The 23334-nt window shown below is 44.6% G+C and overlaps 2 protein-coding genes across 3 annotated transcripts in view; one reads left to right on the top strand and one right to left on the bottom strand.

Moving 5' to 3' along the window:
• Positions 1-14063, top strand: part of LOC311108803 (protein dispatched homolog 1-like) — an 86395-nt gene extending 72332 nt beyond the window's left edge. For both annotated transcript variants that reach the window (XM_084151565.1, XM_084151566.1), the window contains 6 exons: positions 7867-7896; positions 8289-8412; positions 8600-8727; positions 9509-9606; positions 9723-9820; positions 10047-14063. In XM_084151565.1, the coding sequence (XP_084007691.1) occupies positions 7867-7896; positions 8289-8412; positions 8600-8727; positions 9509-9606; positions 9723-9820; positions 10047-13685 (4117 nt within the window). In that variant the 3' untranslated portion in view covers positions 13686-14063. The remainder of the gene's footprint in view (positions 1-7866; positions 7897-8288; positions 8413-8599; positions 8728-9508; positions 9607-9722; positions 9821-10046) is intronic.
• A 3190-nt stretch (positions 14064-17253) lies between these two features.
• LOC311108306 (toll-like receptor 5) lies at positions 17254-22568 on the bottom strand. Its single transcript, XM_084150932.1, has 2 exons — positions 22517-22568; positions 17254-21133 (listed from the first exon to the last, which is right to left on the bottom strand). Exon 2 carries the CDS (start codon positions 21127-21129, stop codon positions 18478-18480), a length of 2652 nt encoding a protein of 883 aa, XP_084007058.1. The 5' UTR covers positions 21130-21133; positions 22517-22568; the 3' UTR covers positions 17254-18477.
• Positions 22569-23334: the final 766 nt, after the last annotated feature.

Genomic DNA, 23334 nt, shown 5'->3' with positions numbered 1-23334 from the left:
AAGATCAGGGCACAATCGCTCACTCATGTATGTACAGAATTGCATGGTATATTAAGTTTATAATGGACCTTCATCTAGATGGTTCCTATAGGTACACTTCGCTACAGTCAGTGCTACTCCCCTCTCATTTGTTCTTATTGTCTTGAGAATACACTGTTTATTTTTCATCCTGGATTTAATGAATATTTACATGAAAATGCATGCAGCTCAGCGTACTGATGTCACTCTGATGTACTATAGATGGGAGGGTTCCTATGAATCACTTTGCTTTGTCTCTTATTTTCTCCTGCCTCCGTGCACTTGGTGAACTTAGCTAACGGTTGGAAATTTCCAGATCGGCCGGCCCCCTCCTCACACTCACTCTCTCAGCCCAGGGACTCCATCACTGGCCTCTAACTGGCGCTCAGCCTCACAGTCCCAACAGCCCTTGGCCCTGGTCTGCAGCTCACCAGACGGCTGTGTCACCAGACACCTCTAAGATGTCACAGCGCCGTCTCGCCAAACCCTCTTTGTCAAGAGCTGCGGTTAGAGCTGGAGAGCTTTCAGACACTGGACTTAGATGGCCTGGAGAGAGCCGAGAAGATGGATAGAGTAGTGTAAAGAGGATGTCTGGGGAGAAGGAGATGGAAAGGGTGAAAAATGTATCTCTTTACACAAAAAATACCCTGATATTTCTAAGATCAGTCCCAGGGCGACAAACGGTAGCATGCTGGATCAGAGACCCAGGCAGGAGCTGGAGGCACTGCTGTGCTTGCAACTGGATATTGTGGATAAACAGAGGAATATGTGGGGCTGGGCTTTTTAAATTAGTTTACCTTTCTGTCTAGACATGTATGCACCTTATCACATAAGTCTTAATGGAGGGCGTACCTTGACATTGGGCCAAATGATGAGGGGGAGGTTTAGTCTCAAAATGGCCACCACAGCAGGCAGGGCAACTCTAGCCTGGTTACCATTCTGTTTAAACTGTTTAGTCAGCATGACAACTGCAACAGAGTTGGCTAAAACAGTAACAGTGTGTCAACTAGGGGTGGGCAGCTCACGTCAATCATGCTAAACTTCCAGATCTCCTTACCAGGCAGCTTCCAGGACTTAAGTTGTTTGACGTCTTCATAAAGGCACTGGGAGAGAAGATGACTGGTCAGCACAGCTGCCTGCCGTTGGTTCCGCTCCTTGACTTTGTGCAGTAGAGGAATCCCGGTCATGCAAGCAGCAAATGGGAACACAGTCTCCCGTCTTGCGGTAGCCCAGTCCTCCAAGTCTGACGGCGGATGTTGGACGTAATGGGTTGGGGCTGGTTGTGGCTGGCAGCTGAAAGCCATTGGTTCCACTGCTGGAGGTCATGTGGAGCCTCTAGTTCTGAATGTGTTCAGCAACAGTGACTTAGACCTGTTGTTCTGCCGTAGGAATAGCCCAACATACAACACACTCATCTAGTACTGCCTCCCGTTGAATCTGTGTCAAGACTGACATGACATCCATAATATGAGATTTGTGATTATTCATTAGCATTAGTATTGGTGGTATTATGTAGGAATTGGGGTTGGGCGACATTAAGATGGCATAGTCTATCGACGGTGATTGACAGCTATTGTCAATGGTGACGACATTGTGATGTGACAGATGATGGTTTAGCCTATATGAACTTGACTGCCAGCCCGCAGTAAAGAACGGAGTCTCAAAGCACACAGCAGGGCAGCACACAAGTGACATTCCTAGTAGTTTGCCTGTTCCTATTTGCTATAGCCTATTTCAATAAATATTTGATACAGAACGCAAGAGAGAAATGTAGGCCAGACAGATCGGAGAATTCCACCAAAATGTCCAGTCAGAAAATATTGTCTCTCTCTCTGTCGGATACATGGGATTTAGTCTATAGCATATATATATATATATATATATACACAGTGGGGAGAACAAGTATTTGATACACTGCCGATTATGCAGGTTTTCCTACTTACAAAGCATGTAGAGGTCTGTAATTTTTATCATAGGTACACTTCAACTGTGAGGGACGGAATCTAAAACAAAAATCCAAAAAATCACATTGTATGATTTTTAAGTAATTAATTTGCATTTTATTGCATGACATAAGTATTTGATACATCAGAAAAGCAGAACTTAATATTTGGTACAGAAACCTTCCTTTGCAATTACAGAGATCATACGTTTCCTGTAGGTCTTGACCAGGTTTGCACACACTGCAGCAGGGATTTTGGCCCACTCCTCCATACAGACCTTCTCCAGATCCTTCAGGTTTCGAGGCTGTCGCTGGGCAATACAGACTTTCAGTTCCCTCCAAAGATTTTCTATTGGGTTCAGGTCTGGAGACTGGCTAGGCCACTCCAGGACCTTGAGATGCTTCTTACGGAGACACTCCTTAGTTGCCCTGGCTGTGTGTTTCGGGTCGTTGTCATGCTGGAAGACCCAGCCACGACCCATCTTCAATGCTCTTACTGAGGGAAGGAGGTTGTTGGCCAAGATCTCGCGATACATGGCCCCATCCATCCTCCCCTCAATACAGTGCAGTCGTCCTGTCCCCTTTGCAGAAAAGCATCCCCAAAGAATGATGTTTCCACCTCCATGCTTCACGGTTGGGATTGTGTTCTTGGGGTTGTACTCATCCTTCTTCTTCCTACAAATACGGCGAGTGGAGTTTAGACCAAAAAGCTCTATTTTTGTCTCATCAGACCACATGACCTTCTCCCATTCCTCCTCTGGATCATGCAGATGGTCATTGGCAAACTTCAGACGGGCCTGGACATGCGCTGGCTTGAGCAGGGGGACCTTGCGTGCGCTGTAGGATTTTAATCCATGACGGCGTAGTGTGTTACTAATGGTTTTCTTTGAGACTGTGGTCCCAGCTCTCTTCAGGTCATTGACCAGGTCCTGCCATGTAGTTCTGGGCTTATCCCTCACCTTCCTCATGATCATTGATGCCCCACGAGGTGAGATCTTGCATGGAACCCCAGACCGAAGGTGATTGACCGTCATCTTGAACTTCTTCCATTTTCTAATAATTGCGCCAAAAGTTGTTGCCTTCTCACCAAGCTGCTTGCCTATTGTCCTGTAGCCCATCCAGCCTTGTGCATGTCTACAATTTTATCCCTGATGTCCTTACACAGCTCTCTGGTCTTGGCCATTGTGGAGAGGTTGGAGTCTGTTTGATTGAGTGTGTGGACAGGTGTATTTTATACAGGTAACGAGTTCAAACAGGTGCAGTTAATACAGGTAATGAGTGGAGAACAGGAGGGCTTCTTAAAGAAAAACGAACAGGTCTGTGAGAGCCGGAATTCTTACTGGTTGGTAGGTGATCAAATACTTATGTCATGCAATAAAATGCAAATTAATTACTTTAAAATCATACAATGTGATTTTCTGGAAGTGTACCTATGATAAAAATTACAGACCTCTACATGCTTTGTAAGTAGGAAAACCTGCAAAATCGGCAGTGTATCAAATACTTGAGAGAACATACAAAATCAATAGCCTATAGAAAAATTGAATGACAAGTTGAATCAAGTTTAAGCTTAAGAAATAACTTATGCAGGCCTCCAAGCGAGGTTGAAAACCAAATGGCCAATAACCCATCCTCATTCCTCCTACTGGCCTATCATAAAGGCTTTAAGACAAGTTAAAGTTATGAACAGTAGCTTATTTCCCAAATATTCTAGGCTACAAAGGTGTTCTCCTAAGGTTGTGGCTTTCAAAAATAATAAGAATGAAAGTCTATAGCCTAAGCCAAGGCATAGGCTATTCTCAATCACCGGTTTATGATATTATTTTATTAGGCAAATTAAGCTATTATTATCCAGTTCTAAAGACGGTAGACTGCTTCTATCCAGCCCAAGATGTAACTACGGTAAGACCGCCCGTTCCTTATCAGACAGTTACTGCTTCATCACAGCGCGCCACACACACACACACACACACACACACACACACACACACACACACACACACACACACCTACTCCATGCTGCAGCTCCTCCACCAGAAAGGAATATTAGATAAGATTTGCCTGCACTTAGCCTCTGCCCAGGCTTTCAACAACATTAACTTTTGTCATGATTCATCCAGTTGCGTTCGATTTTTGCATTATAGCCTAACTGTCGTTTTAGCTGAATTGTTATTTTTCCTTTTTTAAATACAAATTGGGTTGGCCAATAGGGGGCGAAATGGCATCGTATATCAATGTTTTATGGGTACATAATCACGATAGGAAAAAGGTTGACATCGCCCAACCCTAGTAAGAATTATTGCTAAAACCGCTTAAAATGTTAATCACGGACCTAGCCTATTTAGCAAACATCTGAAGAACACCATAAGTGACTAGGCCTTTGTTAAATAATTCATGACACGTAGACAGTCATTATTGGCATAGTGACTCGTGTATTGCTTAATTCGCCCTGCTCGGACTAGTTGACAAAGATGTCTGTTGGTTAGCGCAGTGCAGGGTTGGTGATGGCATGTGCAATACCCTCACATTCCTTGGATTGTGGTTCTGAAGCCCCTGGACTCAGGGGGTTAAGATGGTTGCTATGAAGAGAGAGAGGCCACAGGGTAATAAAGACATCTATTGGACAGCTTGTAACTATTGGCTACAGTGTTGAAATCCGGCCTGTTTGCCTGGAATTTGTACACGCCCATATTTCAATCCGAAGAATGTGGAGATGGAGGTGTGGCCTCCAGACCAAATGCACTGGTGGATGTAGCTGTCCATGTCCCTTCTACACATACACATTGCGCTTAGACTTAATATACAGCAATAATCTCTTATTCAGACTCACATTTTCTCATACACGCTTGCATTCAGAGGCCTTGTTACCTCCAAATAAACCCTATCAGAGACCTGTGTTGTGTAACTAACTTGTAAGTACAGTGTTACAGTATTATTTCTTACAAGCTTGTATGTACCTATAATCTATTTAAGGTATACAGTGGAAGTTGATGAGCCCTGACTTAAAGGGATGCTTCTGGATTTTGTCAATGAGGCCCTTTATCTACTTCCCCATTGTCCGATGAACTCGGCGATACCATTTTTATGTCTCTGCGGCCAGTATGAAGGAAGTTGGAGGTAGTTTTGCGAACCAGTGCTAACTAGCGTTAGCACAATGAGATACTATAGACTAGTATCTCATTGTAGAACTTCCCCAAAATTCCGAAGTATCCCTTTAAGTGCATGCTGGTGGCTACTCCCTAATGATCAATATTGATTTTTTATACTCAACATTTCACTACAATATGTAATGCGTCATGCTGATATTTGGATTCCACCCTCAAGCCAATCTTACAATTCCATCGCTTGAATGAGCCTCTAATTGTGTGCAGTGTTCCAGTGAGTTTTAATCACAGGAGCGAATAATTGAGAGTTGACAGTAATTGCTCTTGCCCTGACTTGAACGCTTCATGCAGCCCCTGATTCCAGAAATATCTGGCGTGTCTGTTAGCAGTTTTCCCCCCTCAGCTCTGTGACCCCTGACCCCTCTCGCCTCCCTTCACTCCACCACATGTCAACATGGCCGCCGCGGCCTGACCCAGCCACTGCTCCACAGTTACTTTATTTGTTAACCCAGTGATCCATAAACAGTCCCTTTTCGGGTAAATAGAATAACATTTAGGAAGGGTAACTGTTGTAAGTTTGTGGAAGAAATGTGGGGGGTTTGTGTGACTGGGATCAGAGGAGTGGAGGAAACCAGACTCTGGTTTGTCATCCTGCTGGATTTAGAGACTGTGTGATCATCAGTCAACGGATTTCTCCTCCCTCTGCTGCCTCCTTTAAGATTAGTATTTTTTTTTTTTTAAAGGACATTGGTCTGCGTTTCTTCACATTGCTACTGTCATTGACAGATTGGATGAAAGAGAATTGAGACACAAAGCTTACCTTTTGAATACCAACTTCAATTCATAATCAAGCCCTGTACTTTTGAAAGAGGGAAAAAAAAAAAACATTTTAAAGTTTGCTTCGTGTGAAAGACATAGTATCTGAGGATTCTGATGTCTGTCGTAAATCCACAGTATAGTATAGTCCCCTGTTTAATACATCTTCTTATTTGTCTGAAATGCAATCATGGTTGGGAAAGTTGCAAACAGATCCAAAACAGATCTTGCAGATAAATAGGCAGCAGGGCTCTTTTTGATGGCTCCTCGACTAAAGATGTTTTATGAATCCAGTCCAACTATTTCCAATAACTCTACTTCATTCTGGACCATAATATCTCCGTCCTGAATTCCGCCGTTCAAGGCCCCTACATGGAAACTAATGGACAGCACAGAAAAGCAATAAATTAAGTTACTGATTTTTCCTTGGCAATCAATGCTAACTTAAGGTAGAGGGGATGTGTTTTTCATTAGGCATTGTTGGTTAGTATCAGGCTCTCACGTTTTAAAGGTGAATCACTGGCAATTTTTCTTGAATGCAAAAGTATATCAAGGAGTCTCACTCCATTTCTATGTGGTAGTGTTAATGGGACTCATCTGGTCTAGAATATGCAAATTGTTCAAAGCCAGTGCCATACAACATCTGGTTGTTGTATTGACATGTCCAGCTAACTTTAAAGGGTATTTACTGCCTCTCCAGAAGTTATTAGTGGTGAAAAATTCCTGCCAATAGCTTTTGTTCATCTCTGCCTCACTGTGCAATGGCAACCACTAATTATAGCATTCCATCGATTCCCTTTTAAAGGGAAGAAGGAAAAATACAGCCATCTCTTTGCCCCTTGGCCATATTGCTCCAATCACGCTGAGATATCCTGTGTGCGTGCACTGTGATTGGCAGAGGCAGAGGATCGTCTGTGTCCAGTTCCTGTTTGGGGAAACTGATTTCCTTGTTTTAGTTTCTTGTGTGTAATCTTACGTAGTCCCTGATGTGGGCTGTGAGGTCTGTGCCAAATTGTGACAGTGATAGTGCAATACTCATGCAGGTTGCAGTGAATAGAATGTGGATAAACCTATCAAGGTTGCAGTAGAATTCATGATGTCCTTCCTTGTACATAAAGTTAGGACAGTCAGTCCATTTCTACAGATTTCTTAGTCACAGCTGTGTGTATGTGTTCATGTGAGTCTGCCCCCGTCTCCTCTCGCTGTCATTTGCTGTCAGTATGAGCATTGAGTGTATATATGGCATATGAAGACATCTCCAACCCACCCCTCCCACCTCTAGTCTCCCCCCTGCTCTCACCCTTCTGGCCTTGCGCTTATCTGTACCGGGCCTTTGTGATCCGGTGGCCATATCTGATTCCCTCTGACTCGTGCTTGCACTCGGCGTCCCGGAGGCGTCCCACTGCTCTGGGAAGGTGCTGATGGGAAGTCCAGACAAATCCGGAGCAGCTGAAAGCTTCATATGGCAATGGGGAAGCCCAGTGCAGATCCTCTCCGTCTATGTTTATGGCACAGGAGACATCACCACTAATGGGACTCTAGTCCTCTAAAGCTTTTAGCTAAGCTTTACAGATTCTTCATGCACTGCAGCAGTGTGTGGGGTTTTTGTAGATTGGAAACACAAAGCCGACCTAAAGAAAGAGATTGACATTGATTTTCGTCTTGTCTAAAACAATTAGCGTCAGAGATTCTTCATTCACTTGCACATCTGTGCATGGTTTTTGAATATATTACCTAAAGAACAATTCATTGGTATTTTTTAAATGAAAATTAAAAGTTACCCTCAGGGGAATGCAACCTCTTTTTGGTTATGTTAGTTTGAATACAGCGAGTTGTTCCCCAGAAGGTGTGTGCTGCATTGCTGCTCAAAAACATTTCATGAAAAAACATGTTCCCCCTGCACGGATGCCGAGGCAAATCTGGTTTTGATTGGCTTTTGCTTTGACTCGTAAATGTAAACCTGATTTATCTCCCTTTGTTTTGCAGCCCTGCAAGGCCTTTTCGGTTCCCCAAAAGGTAAGACCTGCCAAAGATAATTCCCTCTTTTTTTACGAAAGCTCTCTCCTTGAGTCCATCAATACCCAGCCGAGCTGTCATTCCTGTATAGTGAATCATCAGTGTTATCTATGTGAAAAGGTCTCTCTGTACCTGGAACCTGCTAACCGTCACCCATGCTCCTTTACAAAAGATGCCTTTTAGTTTCTCTCAAGGCTGAACGCTGAATATACGTGAATAACTACAAATATTCAATAATGGCATTTTAATGAGCACCTTCTACTCTTTTTGATATTCTACTAGTGTATCCATGTATCCTTCTCTTTTCTGTTTACTTATCAGTACGTATAATATTAGAATAGTTATAAAGCCATCAGCCTTGTGTTTAAACAACACCTGTCCTTCATCTCCAGCTATGCAGAGCTGATTGCTGATTGGCCAGTGGTGGTGCTGGGGGTGTGTACAGTCCTCATCGTGGTGTGTGCCCTGGTGGGTATCCTGGTGCCAGACCTGCCAGACTTCTCAGACCCTTTACTGGTGAGTAGGCCGAGCCTACGGAAGGCACAACACTTTCTCCCTAGAAAGTCTTGGTCTTTATTTGACCAAGCTTGAAAACATAGTGTTTCGCACACATCAAAATCATTATATTGAGTGCATGTGAAAAGTCCAATATGTCAACTGCGAATTTCCTGGTAAACTAAAAAGATGTCCTCTATTTATTCAGGGATTTGAGCCACGAGGCACGGCCATAGGCCAGCGACTAGTCACATGGAACAACATGGTGAAAAACACAGGGTACAAAGCAACCCTGGCTAACTACCCATTCAAATATGCGGACGAGCAGGCGAAAAGGTAACAAGGACTACCACACAGATCCTGTCCATTTGTTGTCATCCTCCTAACCCTTTAGTGAAGCATGTATTGATTCAAAATCCCTGATGAAGGGGGCTGAGGTAGGCTAGATCAGGTTTAGGCCTCAGGCCAGGAGATGGAGTGATGACAGACAAGCAGACACACTAAATCTCAATCACATCCTGCAAAAGGATCGGTCGGTCGGGGGGGGTTGTTCTATCCCAGGCCTATCTTCCATTACTTATCCTGATCACTGGGGGCCCGGTGAGTAATCAAGAGCAGGTGTGTGTGGACTTGGGGGGGCCGTCAGCAGGACTCTCTGCATAATTCTGCCTCGGCCCCTCAGTCTGCTCTGACAAACTCCTGATTAAAGGGCCTTCCTGTCTGTCTTTGTCAGAGGATGTGGCCCCTAAGAAGGCCTGTTGGCACCACTCCCTGAAAACCCTCTTATGATCTGGCTATTATTACGATTATTAAAATAATGATAACATTGCGATGGTGCTCACTCTACTGATTTATGATACAGTCACTGGCTTTGTCATCACTAATGGGTTGGCCTACAACCGTTTCCTTCATTTGTTTAAGAATGACCCTTCAATACTGTGCTATTTTTAACTGTCTTTCATGTTGTTACCATATACCATCTCTGCTGGGTGTATGCTTTAAGTGGATTACATCTCATTCTGTCATGTAGATCTTCAGAATTGATAGGAACCGTTATACAAATGTATGAAATGTTAACAGTCAACAGTGCAATCACACTTTTACTTTTTTATTTCAGTCACCAAGAGGACAGGTGGGCTGAAGATCACTTTGACCGAGATAAAAGACAAGCTGACTGGGACTTCAGCAAAGACAGTTTCTTCTGTGATGTTCCAGGTACAAACTCATCCTAACACTTCTCCTGTTTCAAGAGTTTGTCTAGTAAGTGTTTGACTGACTGAATGTTTGACTGTGATAAAATGCTAACCAGATGCTCTTTACTGTATGTGCAGGTGACAGATACTCCAGATTAGTATTCACATCAGCAGAGGGGAAGAACCTGTGGAACATACAAGCAATTAAATCTATGTGCAATTTGGACAATACACGGGTAAGTGGAACAGCACTGTTGAAGATGTGCCTCAGCATTTTCTCATGTCAAATGGTTCAATAAGCCCCATCATATTAGAAATGTTATGGCTGGAGTCTATGCTGTCTCAGGCTGGAACTAACCTGACATCCTGATATATTGGCCTTGTCTCCTGATCTCCTTGGGTCAATAGTTATATTCTAGTCGTACTCTGTTCTTATCTTGTGTTGTGTTGTGTTGTCTCCAGGTGCGCTCCCACCCTCAGTACTGGAGCCTGTGCCAGCGCACCACTGACGCCTCTTGCTGCCCCAGCTGGACCCTGGGCAACTATGTGGCGATCCTCACCAACAAGTCCTCCTGCCAGAAGATCACAGAGCGTGATGTGTCGCATACCCTCAAGATCCTGCGCTCCTGCGCCAAGTACTACCACAACGGAACCCTGGGCCCCGACTGCTGGGACATGACCACGCGCCGGAAGGACCAGTCCAAGTGCACCAACGTCCCACGCAAGTGCACCAAGTACAACGCCATCTACCAGATCCTCCATTTTCTGGTGGACAAAGACTTTCTGAGCCCAAAGAACACAGACTATCTTATCCCCTCCCTTAAACACAGCATGTTGTTCTCCCCAACGGAGAAAGGGGAGACCATGATGAACATTTACCTGGACAACTTTGAGAACTGGAACTCCTCGGACGGCGTCACCACCATCACGGGGATCGAGTTCGGTATCAAACACAACCTGTTCCAGGACTACCTACTGACGGATACCGTGTATCCAGCCATAGCCATAGTGATTGTGCTGGTTGTCATGTGTGTCTACACCCGCTCTGTGTTCATCACCCTGATGACCATGATCGCCATCATCAGCTCTCTGATCGTGTCCTACTTTCTGTACCGCATGGTGTTCGACTTTGAGTTCTTCCCCTTCATGAACCTCACGGCCCTCATCATCCTGGTGGGTATCGGGGCAGACGACGCCTTCGTCCTCTGTGACGTGTGGAACTACACCAAGTTTGACAAGCCCAACGCTGAGCTGTCGGAGACGGTGAGCATCACTCTGCAGCACGCCGCCCTCTCAATGTTTGTCACCAGCTTTACCACAGCCGCCGCGTTCTACGCCAACTATGTCAGCAACATCACCGCCATCCGCTGTTTCGGTGTCTACGCCGGAACGGCCATCTTGGTTAACTACATACTGATGGTGACCTGGCTGCCGGCTGTGGTGGTGCTCCATGAACGCTACCTGCCCAACATTTTCACCTGCTCAAAACCTCCCCACCAGCAGACAGGGTTTTGCACCCGCACCCTCTGGGCCAATCTGTGCCAGAAGGCCAACAAGTGCCTCTTCACTGTCTCTGAGGCCTCCAGGATCTTCTTTGAGAAGGTGCTGCCGTGTATCGTGATCAAACTGCGTTACCTCTGGCTTTTCTGTTTCCTGGCCTTCACCGTGGGAGGGGCATACGTGGTTTGTGTAAACCCCAAGATGAAGCTGCCCTCTCTGGAGCTGTCCGAGTTTAAGGTGTTCCGCTCCTCCCACCCATTTGAGCGCTACGACGCCGAGTACAAGAAACTGTTCATGTTCGAGAGGGTCCACCACGGGGAGGACCTGCACATGCCTATCACCATCATCTGGGGGGTCACCCCCGTGGACAATGGGGACCCCCTCAACCCCAAGAACAAAGGCAAGCTGATGCTGGACAAGACTTTCAACATCGCCAGCCCGGCCTCCCAGCTGTGGATCCTCAACTTCTGCCAGAAGCTGAGGAACCAGAGCTTCGTGTTCCAGTCGGAGGAGCAGGATTTCACCAGCTGCTTCATCGAGACCTTCAAGCAGTGGATGGAGAACCGGGACTGTGAAGAGGCCTCGGTCTACCCCTGCTGCAGTCAGTCTACCTTCCCCTACAAGCAGGATGTCTTTGAGCTGTGCATCAAGAGAGCCATCATGGAGCTGGACCGCAGCACCAGCTTCCACCTGGACAGTAAGACCCCCGGGCCTCGCTTCGACATCAACGACACCATCCGGGCCATCGTCCTGGAGTTCAAGAGCACCTACCTGTTCACACTGGCCTATGAGAAGATGCACCAGTTCTACCACGAGGTGGACACCTGGATCCAGGAGGAGCTGAAGAATGCCCCAGACGGGCTGAGCTACGGCTGGTTCGTCAGCAACCTGGAGTTCTATGACCTGCAGGACAGCCTATCGGATGGAACGCTCATCGCCATGGCGTTGTCCGTGGTGGTGGCCTTCGTGGTCATGCTCCTCACCACCTGGAACATCATCATCAGCCTCTACGCCATCCTCTCCATCGCAGGGACCATCTTCGTCACAGTGGGCTCGCTGGTTCTGCTGGGCTGGGAGCTTAACGTGCTGGAGTCTGTCACCATCTCGGTGGCAGTGGGTCTGTCGGTGGACTTCGCCGTGCACTACGGAGTCGCCTACCGCCTTGCCCCCGAGCCCGACCGCGAGGGGAAGGTAGTCTTCTCCCTCGGCCGGATGGGTTCTGCTATCGCCATGGCGGCACTCACCACCTTCGTTGCCGGGGCGATGATGATGCCGTCCACGGTGCTAGCCTACACCCAGCTGGGCACCTTCATGATGCTCATCATGTGCATCAGTTGGGCTTTCGCCACCTTCTTCTTCCAGTGCATGTGCCGTTGCCTGGGCCCCCAGGGCACCTGTGGACAGATCCCCCTGCCCAAGAGGTTTCAGTGCCAGGCTTTCAAAGAGGGCACCACCAACGTCCCCTCACCCCAGGGCAAGCATGGCACAAAGTACCAACTGGACAGCCGAGGAGGAGAGGTGGAGCATGAGCATTACGAGCTGGAACCGTTAGCCTCGAACCAAAGGAACGATGAGAAACCTGCAGAGGAACAGGAGACGTGCACCCAGCTCTATAATGGAATAGCCCCCCACTCTGCCCCCTGCACACACATCCCCTTTAAGAGCAAGGCAGAGCCTGGCAGAGGGCCCTGCTCTGAAAATGGACTGGGCATACTGGCCACCGACCCCACACCCAGATGCCAGTACTCCCATAACACAACCTGCACATGTGGAGATCCCCCTCACCCTCAGCAGTCTATGGGTATGCAGTGGACCCCCCACCCATGTACTCAAACCACCCAGGACTCCCCATGCCCCACTCCTCTGTTCCCCCTCACAGGCAGCCATGCGAACAAAGGCCAGACCCTCCTTTCCACTCTGGACGCAGTCTACAAACCAATAGGTTGCCGTATGCACTATGTCCACTGTCCCCCAGCCCACTTCCACCACTGCACCCCGGGCAGGTTGCCCAGACAGGGCCCTCACAGCTGCCACCTCAGAAACTACTGTGTTCACACTGTCCCCCTCACAGGTGGCCTCCCCAGGGACCAGCACTCTGCCCCAGACCCAGCTGGGCTGGAGGAAGCACACCGGACTGGAGGGTCCTCTGGCCCTAGTGGCAGCCCCACCACCCCAGCCCAGACTCAAGGTCCTCCTGCCTCCGCTCTGGGCTGCACATTAGCCCACACACACACAGGGTGCTGCATAGCCAATCATGAAACACAGAGGGCGGAAGAGAAAATTGTCAACTCTCTGAGGAATCAGAGCATGGATAATTATGTGTCCACCACGATGCAAAAGGACTCTTGTCATAAGATACCTGGCAACCAGGAGAAGCTTGAAACCAGTACTACTCCCGTCACATGGGAAGAAAGTGTCAAAACGTGCAAACAGAACCCTAAAAAAGAGAGGGCATCCTCAGCCTCTCCCAAGAAACTCTACTGTTTTAACAGGACTTTAAAAGTAAAGTGCAATTCTGTTGAGTTTAACGTGCCAAAAGCTGAAGCCAATGTGCCTGCTCTTGCAATAAATTCAAAACCCTCATCTGAAAGTTTATGTTGACAGCAAAGAGACTTAAGAGACTATATCTAAAGAGTAAACTTTTGTCATATCAAGCTATCAGGAGCAGTGTCCCTATGCAATTAAAGTGTTTGGGATATTTCACTGACCAAGTGCCTTATGTCGTTCATGTAAAAGTATGTCCCTATATATATTCTGTGATTACTGTTTCTACTGTGCAGATATTGGTTTGATCGGTCAGATGTACTGTATTATTTTGAGTATACTGTAATTTTATGAAGCTCTAACCTGTTTAAGGAAAGGTGAACCATTGACTTTATTCTATAAGAACCACAGGCCTTAGTCTGTTTCGCGTTGCCACATGCCTTTCGGTCCAATATGAAAGATGTACTGTATGATTATAAAGTCATTTTAACATGATTGTCTGGCTCTTTCCACTCTGCTCCTACAGTATGAAATGAAAAGTATCTCAAGGGTTTGTTCAAAGGGTACGGTTTGAAATAACAACTGGTACACCTGTTTCATTGTCTCACTGCTGTTGGCGCCTTTAGAAGATTTGCTCGGTCTGGCCTGAGGCCACGGTGCTGTGCTGGGCTCTCTGAGCTCCTACACCACACAGACGTTTGATTTCTAATCTTCACTCCCCAAGAGCCTGCATCACATTCCAAGCTGGTCAGAATCATAGACAGTAGGACATCAGCAGGTCTCATAGACATTTTAGCAGACTCTCTTATCCAGAGCGACTTACAGGGGCAATAAGGGTTAAGTGCCTTGCTCAAGTGCACATCAACAGATTTGTATTTATTTATTACCTAGTTGGCTCTGGGATTCGAAATTAGCGACCTTTTGGATACTGACCTACCTAACGCTCTTAACCACTAGGCTACCTCTTAACCACTAAACCATCCACACCCTTCATCTACACATGCAACTGTAATAGTATAACTCATATGGGTCCTATCATTTTGATTTTGTAACATGTCAATTACATTCTATTTATTCCCTTTCTCAGAATCTTTGGAAGCCCTTTGTTAACTCCATCCAATGGAAAGTATCCTATTAATTTACATCCACAAATCCAAAGTCCTGTGTTTTATTTGCTGTTCTGGCTCCTGCCATCCATCCCCCCTTCTAACAGGTTTCCCTGGTGGTCCAAGATCTTGGCCAAACCTTCTGCTGCAGAGCAAACATATACGTTAAGACACGGCTCTGCAGGAAGTATGACTCACCACAGCAGACAGAATTATAATTACACTTTCAGTCGTGAATTAATGTCAGATATGCAGCTCTGAACTTGTATGGTAGGCTACCAGACGGCTGTAATTATCTGTGAGAGAGACCAAGGTGCCACTGTAGCCCAGCACCCTTAGTCTCCGACACCATACCCACTAAAAACCAAAGATCAGTTTTAACGTTGATTAGGGGTACAATAAAACTATATGATATGGTGTGAGCGAGTAGAAATTCCTCTAGCATCTGCCAAGTCCTCTTTCTCATTTCTCCACTCCCTTTCTATCTCACACTTTCATGGGCGAGGGTCAGACAGGAACTAAGCACAGACATTTCTTTCCTGTCAATCACATCTAGTTCCAGCCAGTATAAATCCCTATCCCTGTTCAGCCTTGCCAATCACTGAGGGGTACAGATGGGACCTCTGTCACTCATAGGGGCAACTGTTCGAACCGCTGGCTGGAAACTTTCCAAAATGACATGCCGCCTGTGTAAACTTGCCCTTGTTTACCTAGCCCCAATGTTTCTGCAGTCCTGACCTGAGGAATGCCACAGAGACAACAGTACGTACCTTTGACTGGGGAAGGATAGCTAGCCACATCTTCCTTTTGTGTGAACACTCACTACAGGGAGAACTACAAGAAAGATACATTGGACAAATTGGCAGACTTGTCTCAGATGAAGCATTCTGACAATCTGATCTTTACCTGAGAAAATTGTTCTTGGGGAGACCGCTCCTCATATCTAAGGAAGAAGGGCTTCAGTCTACTCTATCATAAAGGGCTAGCCGCTAGTCAGTGTACTGTATATTAGGCAGAGAATGATGAGTGGTTGCCCATATTGCCATGAGTTGGGTTAATTTAACTTGGTATTTCATCGTGCACAGCACATTAATAGGAGTCTGAGGCACAGCTGTATCCTGAAGTTCACCTTACATAGCTTATATAAACATCCTGGTATCACAGAGTCACTCAGTATTTTCATAATGTTGGCTGCTCTTGCAATCTCATAAGAAGCAATTACCAGAGGAGATAACTTGAATAATGTGGAACTTCAAACTGTAGGGAAGATATGGCTGGAAAAACAGGTGACGGAGACAGACATAATATCCTTATCCCTCTGCTCTCTCCCCACGCTGGCAAGGCCACTCCAGCATTCCAAGTGCAGAAAACACCTGTTTCCAAAGGGTCCGTTGGGAAATAGGTCCTCTCTTCCCTGCCTTTCCTTTCCTGTGTGGAATCTGAAGGCTGATCCCGTACCAAACACTCACAGCCGGAGCCCCAGGGGTAGATGGGAAAAGCAGTTATGCTCCATTAAAACATGCTCTTGATTGCCACTCAGGCCTGTCTTTCTCTCTGAGGACAGACGCCAATCAAGTTGACTGCAGGTGCTCCATCAACTCCTTTACTACCACATGGCCTCTAGCCTGGGTTGGGTAGGCTACCAGTACCTGACTGTTTCTGCAGTCAACAAGTACAGACAATTTGGGGGGGGGGGGGGGGGGGGGGGGGGGACAGGCCTCTGTGGTCTTCAATAGAACATTTTCTATATTATTTTCCCTTATCCCCTTCTAAAATAGAGATGGAAGTCAAAAGTACCGCTGTGCGTCACTACTAACCTGTTTTGCTTTGTAACCCCCCTCTAATCCCATACCCCCCACACATACAAAGATACAAACAAACCTTTAAAAAAACACATTGCGTAAATTTACCCAAGGGGAAAAGTGTGTTTGGTTAGAGGGATTTGCATGAGAGATCCTGTTATACTGAAGTGATGGGCTTTATATGACTGGATGGACTGTGTTCCCTGGTCTTAGGTCTCCTCCATGGGTGTCTTTATACACCAGGCCAGCTCACTGTAGATTGACCACTCCGGTCAATGGATTTCACCTCAGCTTACACGGAAAGCATATCATTATATTTGTTTGAACTGAGGTCAAATATTTGCTATGGTTATGGGGCAGCGTTTATTACATTTTCTTGTGAGGGGAATCTGACCAGCATGCGCCTCTGTTCCAATAACACTACGGATCCCTGAAATAACTCTAAAGCGGAGACCTGTAGTTTATTTACTTGGTAAATATTTGTTAATCTTTTCAATTTGAGCTCTAGGGTTCTTGCAAATTGAGTATTTGACGAAGCATAATATAATTGTAGGATCTTAATTTGATCACTCTTGTTGATGGGAATTTTCCTGCACCGCAGGGAATGCAGATGAGCTTCGCAATTTACATAGATTCACTAAAAACCCACACTAACACACAATTATATTAACAGTATTGCACTTTTAATGTAGAATATTTTTGACCAGCTAATGGCCTAACCACCGATCAATCAACAGTATGGACTAAACATTCCAATCTTGTTGATGCTGGATTATTTTGCCGTGACAATATAGGTCAAATTAAGATCCTACACCTGTACAGAAGCACTTTCCTCTCATGATTTGTGGTTTATGTTACAGTTTTTGTAGAACCACACTGTGCTTTCTATCTTCTCATAGTTATAAGAGAAAAATCACATGATCATTAAGGCTACACTTTTACATTATCTCTAACAGAGATCCATTCCTGTTACTGAAACATGGTATAGTACTTTGTGTTTTAAATGAAAATGTGAGATTGTTACAAAACAGAAATGGTTGTAATATGGTAGGCCTAGATTACATGTCCATTCAAAAACCTTTCCAATAACATTAGATGTCTAAACGTGTGCTCTGTTAATTAACACAGGTCAGGAGAGGTTTCCATCAAGAAGCCCTAAACACTCCCACTGGGCACACAGTGGTTGAATCAACGTTGTTTCCACATCATTTCAATGAAATTACGCTGAACCAACGTGGAATAGACATTGAACTTACATCTGTACCCAGTGGGCTGTGTCTGCTGAGAGAGGATGAGGTTATTCTCAGATCCTCCTTACAGCAGGAAGTTTTACTCTACCCAGTGGCATCCTGTTTTCACACATAGGAAGTAGGGAAGTAGGGAGGAGATAAATTCACAGTCATTTTTCAAATCCTCAGAACAAGTGAAAGCATGCATGCGGTATAAAAGTTAGCATAATTATTATTCAAGTTTAGTAGAGAAGTTGGAATGTTTTATTAAAATTACCAAAATCCTTACATTAATTATATTACAATGTGTAAATGTAAACCACGAGAACGTTGCATTGTACACACTGCAAAACACACTATAATCATAGATTGCACCGACCTACATGGCAGCTCCTAAGGAACTTTGCAGCATTTTGTTTTTGTGTGTTATTTCTTACATAAAAAACAAACAAAAAATACAAGCATTTCGCTACACCTGCAATAACATCTGCTAAATATGTGTATGTGACCAATAAAATTGGATTTGATTTATACAGAAAGTAACGTTTCACAGTACCAATATTAGTGAATAAAGGTTGAGCCCGCCACCTAGTGGTAAAAAACAAGCTATGCCAAAAGACAGAGGACCCTCTCCATTTTGCCTGTAATCAATATGGTAAAAATTCTTAATGTTATTCAGACAAAATAAAAATGTATGATCTATGAATTCACAGTACAGTAAAATATGATTTTCACTTAAGCATACAGGCCGTGGAAAAATTGGTCAACAACATTAAGTTCCAACTTCTGTCATATTTACAAGTGTGATATCCCCGTTGTTATCTTTGGCGGTGTTCTTTTTTACCTTCCTGTCCTTAAGAATCTTGGACATGAGCTTCTCATAGAACCATTTTATGTCCTGGGGGTCCTCCGGCCACTGCAGGTACTCCCTCTTCTGGGCAAAGGTCCTAATGGCTTTGTGTTTCATCAGTCTGTAATGGGGGACTTTCCCCACGACCACCATGATGAGAACATCTCTGAGCTCCTCCAGCATCCTGCTCTGAGCCAGGGTAAAGGCCTCCAGGCACCAGCCATCCTTGAGGAACTCTTTAGACACAATACAAACTGTCTTCCTGCTCCCCCATATGGCATCCCTGATATTGGACAGGTGATCTTCACCTGGGATGAAGTCTCTGACCTCGAAGCAGCAGCGGAGGACGTTTTGCTCCGCCAACTGAGAGTCTAGTCTGTTCAACAGGGCGGTTTCTACCCACTTGTAGTCATTGTTGCTGAAGCATATGTAAGCGTCGTACCGAGGCCCACCAGCAGGAGGATCCTTCCTAGGGCCCTCAAGGATCCTGGAGGTCACCTTTTTGTAAACTTTGAAGAGGAATCCACGGAGACGAGCGAAAACAATTGTACCGACCGTGATTAGGATGATGAGCGCTGTGCAACCGATGAAGAGCGAGAGCCTTAGTTCCTGAACCAGCCTCTCGTCATCCTTCTTACACAATATGACTGAGCTGTAATTCAACAGGCTGATGCCATGGAGATCTGAGGGAAACTCACAGCTGAATTCATTCACGCCAGGGTCAGGAAAAGTCACGTTAGTCCCGTTCAGCCACGTCAGAAAGTCCACCAGGAAGCAGTCACAGTGGAATCGATTCCTATACAGGTTGATCCAGCTGAGAGAATGGAAAGCTGCTGGGTCAGGAGAGACCAGGAAATTGTAAGAGAGGTCAACTGTTTTGAGACTCTCTGGAAAAATGTCTGGTTGGAGGTATGTGAGTGAGTTGAATTGGAGATCCATTTCTTCCAGAGAGATGAGGCCTTTAAATATACCATCTGGGAGAGCCAGCAGGGAGTTAAAGCTTAAATCCAGACTTAAAAGCTTGCCAAGATTTTCAAATACATTCATACACTTTCCCTGTGCCCATATCATCTGCAAAGCGATGTTCCTTAGTTCAAGCAGCTTCAGAGAGTTCACAGCTGGCACTGAAATATTATTGTTAAGGGTGCACCAACGTATTAAGTTGTTACCATACCAGAGATGCTCAATGCGCATTAATTTAGCTAAAACTGTGTATATATCCTCCAAATTACTTAACCTGTTGTTTTGAACATTAAGTATGATCGTACTATTAGCAAAGTCAGAGAGGCCCTCTAAGGATGTAATCTTATTATCAGCCAAACGAAGAAGTTGGATGTTTGGTAGTGGTGCAAGGTAACCATATGTACCTAGTTCCCGAATAGAGTTTCCTGTAAGATCCAGAACTTGTAGGTTTGGAAGTCCTGTAAATGCATGATATCCCAATGCACCAATATGATTGTAAGATAAATCTAGTTCTAAAATATTGGGTAGATTGTCAAACGTGTAAGAATATATTTCCCCTATAATATTGTGTGACAGGTTGAGCTTTTGTAAATTTTCAAGACCAAAAAACGCCCCCCTGTCAATCTGGTTAATTTTGTTTTGGGCTATTGTTATGTCCTGTACCTCTCTCAGCGGACTGAATACTGCATATTGCAAAGTAAATATAAAGCATTTGGACAAATCTAGAATCTTGACACCACTATTCTTGAGGCCCTCAAATGTTTGCCTGTCTGGGTCTTTCACGTTGGCGAAACCAAATGATTTCCCCATGGTACTGTGCTCCAGAATAAGATGGTGAATTTTGGTCCCTTGGATTGCATTGAAAAACAGCTTTGCCTTGTCCACATTGAATCCATTGGAAGATAAGTCAAGTGTCTCCATGGACATGTTCCGAAAGGGATTTCCACATCGTTTCCAGTCAAAGCCATACGGAGTCATGCTATATAGATAGAGGCTGTTCAAGTTGAGGAACCGAAAGTGTTTGCCTTGAAAGCCAAGCAAATCTTCCTCACATATGCTTTCCATCTGGTTTAGGGTAACGTTTAGCTCTTGGAAATCTGTAATGTTCACAAAGAACAGAGCAGGTTGGATTATTTTCACCTGGTTACCATACAGATCTAGTGTTTCCAACGAGACCAGGGGCCTGAGATAGTCACCCTGTAAAATAGATTCAGTCAGGTCACACATATACAGAGAGAGAGCTCTCAGGTTGGACAGTCCCACAAACGCATCTGGCTCAATTTGTAAACCTCTGTTATACCCTAAATAGAGCACTGCCAAGTTTGCCAGCCTTTGAAAGGTGTTAGTTCTTATAATAAGCCCATTCACTTGTTGCCAACTGAGGTCCAGTTCCTTTAATCCTTCAAGCCCAGAGAAGGAGGTCTCATTGATCTCACTGATGTAGTTATCCGTCATATACACAATGGTAATGTATGGAGGCAGCGCAGGGACCTGATATAGAGACTGGCTGGTGCAAGCTGCTATAGAACCATCTATAGGGCATTTTGGGGTGCATTTCACTACCTGCAGGTATACTTCAAAGATAGCCAGCAGTATAAGGTTCCTCATCATCCCCCTGGCAAAAAGTAGAAAAGAATGATAATTATTTCAATATAATTAAAATGATTGTTATTCCATCACAGGGCTGCAGTACATATATTAATTGGATGTATATATCAGTTGCTATAGAGAATTCACATGTAACTGTCTGTTTGCACTGAAAGGTCCATTGTCCATTGGTTGTGTCCCAACCTGATAATGAAAATCCCATATGTGTGTGCTGTGTACACAGCCTTACTCTAGTCTGGAGTCACAAGGCTCACATAGGGCTGTTTGTATTATATGAATGAATCACTTCTATCCCCAAGTGTGTACACCAATCCCACTGTGCAAAAACGTGTTGAATCAACGTTGTTTCCATGTAATTTCCACCTAAGAAATCTGTGATGACGTTGAATCAACTTGGAAAACTGATTGGATTTGCAAAAAGCCATCAATGTAAGGGCATTTCATATTTCTTCACTCAACTTTGAAACTAAATCCAATGACATGGTGACATTTTTTGTTGATTTCACATTGAATTCACATTAGTTGACAACTCAACCAAATGTAAATCAAAAATAGACATTGAACTGATGCCTGTGCCCAGTGGGATGAAAGCATAGTGCAATTTAATTAGGGACTCAATTTGTCAGATTGTTACAAAACAGAAATGGTTGTTATATGGTAGGCCTAGTTTACATGTCCATTCAAAAGCAGAACTCTTATCATGTGATCAAAAAGGGGCACCCTCCCACTTTTTCGGGAAAACTGCTGAGTGATGTGCTCTCTGACCATCAGAAAGTTTTGAAGCTATACAGTGTTAGTTTACAATTACATTGTTTACAAACAATTGAGTAAAACAAGCTTATATGTTGGGTTATGATGGGGTTAGTTAGACATAAGCTTGTGAGGCATTTATCAATTATATTCTTCAAGAATCAGAAAAATGGATGTAGGCTACCAATCCCAGATTCCCACTTGAAATGTACTTCTAGAGGCTACAATTATGTGAAATGTTATAAAGTTGCCATCCAAAGAACTGTGAGATCCTAATATGACTCCAAAATGACAGCAATTGTTCAAGTCTGGTTCGTCAACGCGTAAAGTTGTCTTTGCAATGTAACCATTCACGTCTATAATTTATGACATCTAATTTGTTGAAGTGGACATACGACCTCCAAAACAATAGTCTGGGTACCAGTCTTTTTAGCTAACGTTCCACAATTGCCACTCCTGTTGACACAGGAGTTGTAAGGAGTGGAACGTTAGCTAAAAAGACTAGTAATAGCTGAACTGAGACGGCAACCAGGCTACCAATTTTTTCTTCTTCTGATATCTATCAACTATAGGCCGGCACAATAATGCAATTATTATAGTAGGCCTAAACAGTAAGCTGAAGGTAAAAGTTGTGACTTACCTGAAGTCATGCGCGCGCTGATAACCAAATACGCGTCGAGCTGGTGAGTATGTTTATGGTATAAGGTACAACCCTCTCAGTGAAGTCAAGCACTGAGCGAGTTCGTTTCGCATGGCCCGGTGCCCCGGGTAGGTGGATATTTCAGTTTACTACCAATGGAACGAATCCCCCACTGTTTTTCATATATTCCTCCCCAGAAACGGAGAGGATCAAACTGCAGACATCATCTCTCAGGCCTCCCGCTATACTGCCACCTACTGGTGAGAATAGTTTAGACATCATCTCTCAGGCCTATAATCTCTCAGGCCCCTCTCCAACACCAGGGGCCTCATTTATAAACGTTGTGTATGCGCAAAATATGCCCCAAAACATGCGTACGCCAGTTTTCACGCAAAAATGTGAATTTATAAAAAAACTGAATTTGACGTGAGAATGTGATTATCCTCCCACAAACTTTAGACCATGCATATGCACAGTTTCTAGTGGTTTAAGTATTGCATTGCAAGAATCAAATCAAATCAAATTTTATTTGTCACATACACGTGTTTAGCAGATGTTATTGCGGGTGTAGAGAAATGCTTGTGCTTCTAGCTTCGACAGTGCAGAATATCTAACAAGTAATATCTAACAACTTCTCCCATGGGCAAAGAAAGTCAAAAGGGGTGATGATATTAATTAATAGTAATTTTGATCGAATGTGCAAATTGTCCAAATAGATACGCAAGGTAGATGGATTATTTAAATATGTTATTGGACCATAAACAGATATGGCTCATTAACCTTTACGGACCAAATAATGATGATCCACACTTCTTTGA

Source organism: Coregonus lavaretus, assembly GCF_964263955.1.
Source record: "Coregonus lavaretus genome assembly, chromosome: 33".
In the NCBI taxonomy this organism is placed as follows: domain Eukaryota; kingdom Metazoa; phylum Chordata; class Actinopteri; order Salmoniformes; family Salmonidae; genus Coregonus; species Coregonus lavaretus.
Note: the sequence above shows the minus strand (reverse complement) of the source record. Positions and strands in the feature narration are given on the sequence as shown.